Here is a 2,551-nt window from a genome sequence, read left to right on the forward strand (position 1 = left end):
TGGACATTAATTGTCTAGTTATTTTGACAGTCATGCAAGTTTTTAATAGTATAATTGAATGAAATTTGTAACAAAAAGGACAAGTTTGCTCTTTGATCTAACATATAAGATTAATTTGCTTTTTTTTTAGAAAAGGGAACAAAATGCAATGCAACTCCTAATATAAGAGCTTTTATGGCACTCCTACTGTAGACATAACATTCCATGTGTTTCAACAAAATTTATGTTAAGCATAAATCTAAAAACTATGCATCAACTTTTATTTAATGTGCAATTTGATACATTAATAATATACATATGATTCTAATTGTTATTCAAATATATATATAAAATTTTTATTTTGATTCATTTGTGTATATTTTAAAAAATAAATACATTAATTTATTTTTATATTGAATATATATAATTATTTGTGTATACAACATATAAACTTGAAATGATGTTATATCAATAATTATGTTAACCGTTTATGAAAATTGAATCAAATCAAAATTTACCTATAAAATGTTATCTTTTGTATTTTTTTTAATTTTAAAATTTTTACATTTAAAAATAATAATAGTAAATTTTTTTGGTAGAATAAAAAAAATTAATAACTACAACAAACTTTTGACTTTGCCCTACTAGTTTATCCCTATTGCAAAAACGTATGGGGAATGTCTGAAAGGTTTCTTTGAATTGTCTTCTCCATAGTTTGTCCACTGCTACTTTGATTTAACCGTTCAGGTTTATATCAAAACTGGAATGTAAAATATTGCAAGTGCTGGGATTTGAACTCAGTATTTCTATACAGTACTTGAACCGTGAGCAATGGTCGCTTACCATAGATAACTATGTCCCCATCAAATGTCAATATATAACAATCAATGAGAATATTCTTGGTCGACCATTCAATTAATTTTTTTTTCTTTTTACGTACTTATAGACCCATTCAACGGTTGTGAAGATATCTACATGACAAACGTCATATATATGGGGCTTGAACTGGTAAATTTTTTACCTAAGTTTCTTTCATCTGCAACTATTTAATCTCAGCTCTGCAGCTTTTATAATGACCCTTTAAAACACAACAACAACAATGGAAAGCAAGCTTTATGAAGCAGCAGCAGAAGGGAATGTAACTATTTTCTTAGAATTAATTCGACAGGATCACTTGCTTCTTGATAGAGTGCTGGTTAATTATGTCATCGAAACTCCTTTACATGTTGCAGCAATGCTTGGACATACAGATTTTGTGAGGGAGATTATACAAAGGAAGCTAGAGTTCACCAGAGAACTAGATTTACGGGGTTCATCACCTCTTCACTTGGCATCAGCCAAAGGGTATGTCGACATAGTTAAAGCATTGCTATTTGTAAACCCTGACATGTGCCTGGCTGTTGATATAGAAGAAAGAAACCCTCTTCATCTTGCAGCCATGAAAGGCCAGGTTCATGTTTTGAATGAGCTAGTCCGTGTTAGACCGCAAGCGGCTCGAGTCATTATGTCATGGGGAGAGACCATATTGCATTTGTGTGTCAAGTATGGACAATTTGCGTCTTTCAAGGCAGTGGTTGAAGTAATGAACAATCAAGAATTTGTGAATGCTAAAGATGATTATGGCATGACAGTTTTGCACCTAGCTGTTGCTTACAAGCAAATTGAGGTATGGATTAGATTGCATCACCATAATATTTCAGCTTTAAGCTTTTTATTGCTTTTGGTAATGGTATTAATCATCTGTACTGATCAAAATTATGCAGACAATAAAATTTTTGCTTACCAGTACTAGCGTTGAAGTAAATGGTCTAAATGCAAATGGTTTAACTGCATTGGACGTTCTTGCACGAAGTAGGAGAGGATTGAAAGACTTTGACATTGCTGAGTCCCTTCGAGATGCCGGAGCTCTAAGAGCCGCAGAAATTTCGCATTGGAGGATTGAAACAACACCTCTAATTGCTCAAAATGTTGCAGCCAACCAACCAGACAGAGAATATCAGTGGGTGCAAAAGACTTGCAAGAAGGAAGATTGGCTAACAAGAAAGCGAGATTCGTTGATGGTGGTGGCATCACTTATGGCAACAATGTCTTTCCAAGCTGGACTAACCCCTCCTGGTGGTTTATGGCAAGAGGATTTCACAGGAACAGCCACCGAGAGATCTCACAAAGCAGGAACTTCAATAATAGCAGATACGAACCAAAGCTATTACAGTCAGTACCTTGCTGCCAACACAATAAGTTTCATGGCATCGATGAGCATCATCTTGCTTCTGATTACTGGATTGCCTTTCAAACGAAGACTTTTCATGTGGATTTTGACCGTGATTGTGTGGATATGCTGTGATAGCGTGGATTGGGATGATGGCTCTTCTTCTTTTGGCCCACACCATTCGCCTGATTGTAAATGTTTTCAACAAAGTAGAAAATGTAAAAGAGGGAACGCAAAAGCCGCCACCACCACTAAGCTACACGAAAAATATAAACTTATAATCATTAAAGTGATAAAGATTCATAGCACTGGATTCTATTTGTTGGAAGCATAATAATAAAAATAACTCAAATACTAATTTTA

At 34.1% G+C, this 2,551-nt stretch overlaps 1 protein-coding gene across 1 annotated transcript; it reads left to right on the forward strand.

Annotated features, from left to right (window-relative positions):
- Positions 1–565: 565 nt before the first annotated feature.
- Positions 566–2,522, forward strand: LOC107948469 (ankyrin repeat-containing protein BDA1-like). The gene is made up of 2 exons (XM_016883027.2): positions 566–1,645; positions 1,743–2,522. Exons 1-2 carry the CDS (start codon positions 1,079–1,081, stop codon positions 2,520–2,522), a joined length of 1,347 nt encoding a protein of 448 aa, XP_016738516.2. The 5' UTR covers positions 566–1,078.
- Positions 2,523–2,551: the final 29 nt, after the last annotated feature.

Source organism: Gossypium hirsutum, chromosome A06 (assembly GCF_007990345.1).
Source record: "Gossypium hirsutum isolate 1008001.06 chromosome A06, Gossypium_hirsutum_v2.1, whole genome shotgun sequence".
Classification (NCBI taxonomy): domain Eukaryota; kingdom Viridiplantae; phylum Streptophyta; class Magnoliopsida; order Malvales; family Malvaceae; genus Gossypium; species Gossypium hirsutum.

What these genes read in the sequence shown, in the direction of transcription:
- LOC107948469 (XM_016883027.2), top strand. Translation starts at nt 1,079, where the DNA reads ATGGAAAGCAAGCTTTATGAAGCAGCAGCAGAAGGGAATGTAACTATT. An exon ending in TTGCTTACAAGCAAATTGAG is followed by an intron (nt 1,646 to 1,742) that starts GTATGGATTAGA and finishes AAAATTATGCAG; the next exon opens with ACAATAAAATTTTTGCTTAC.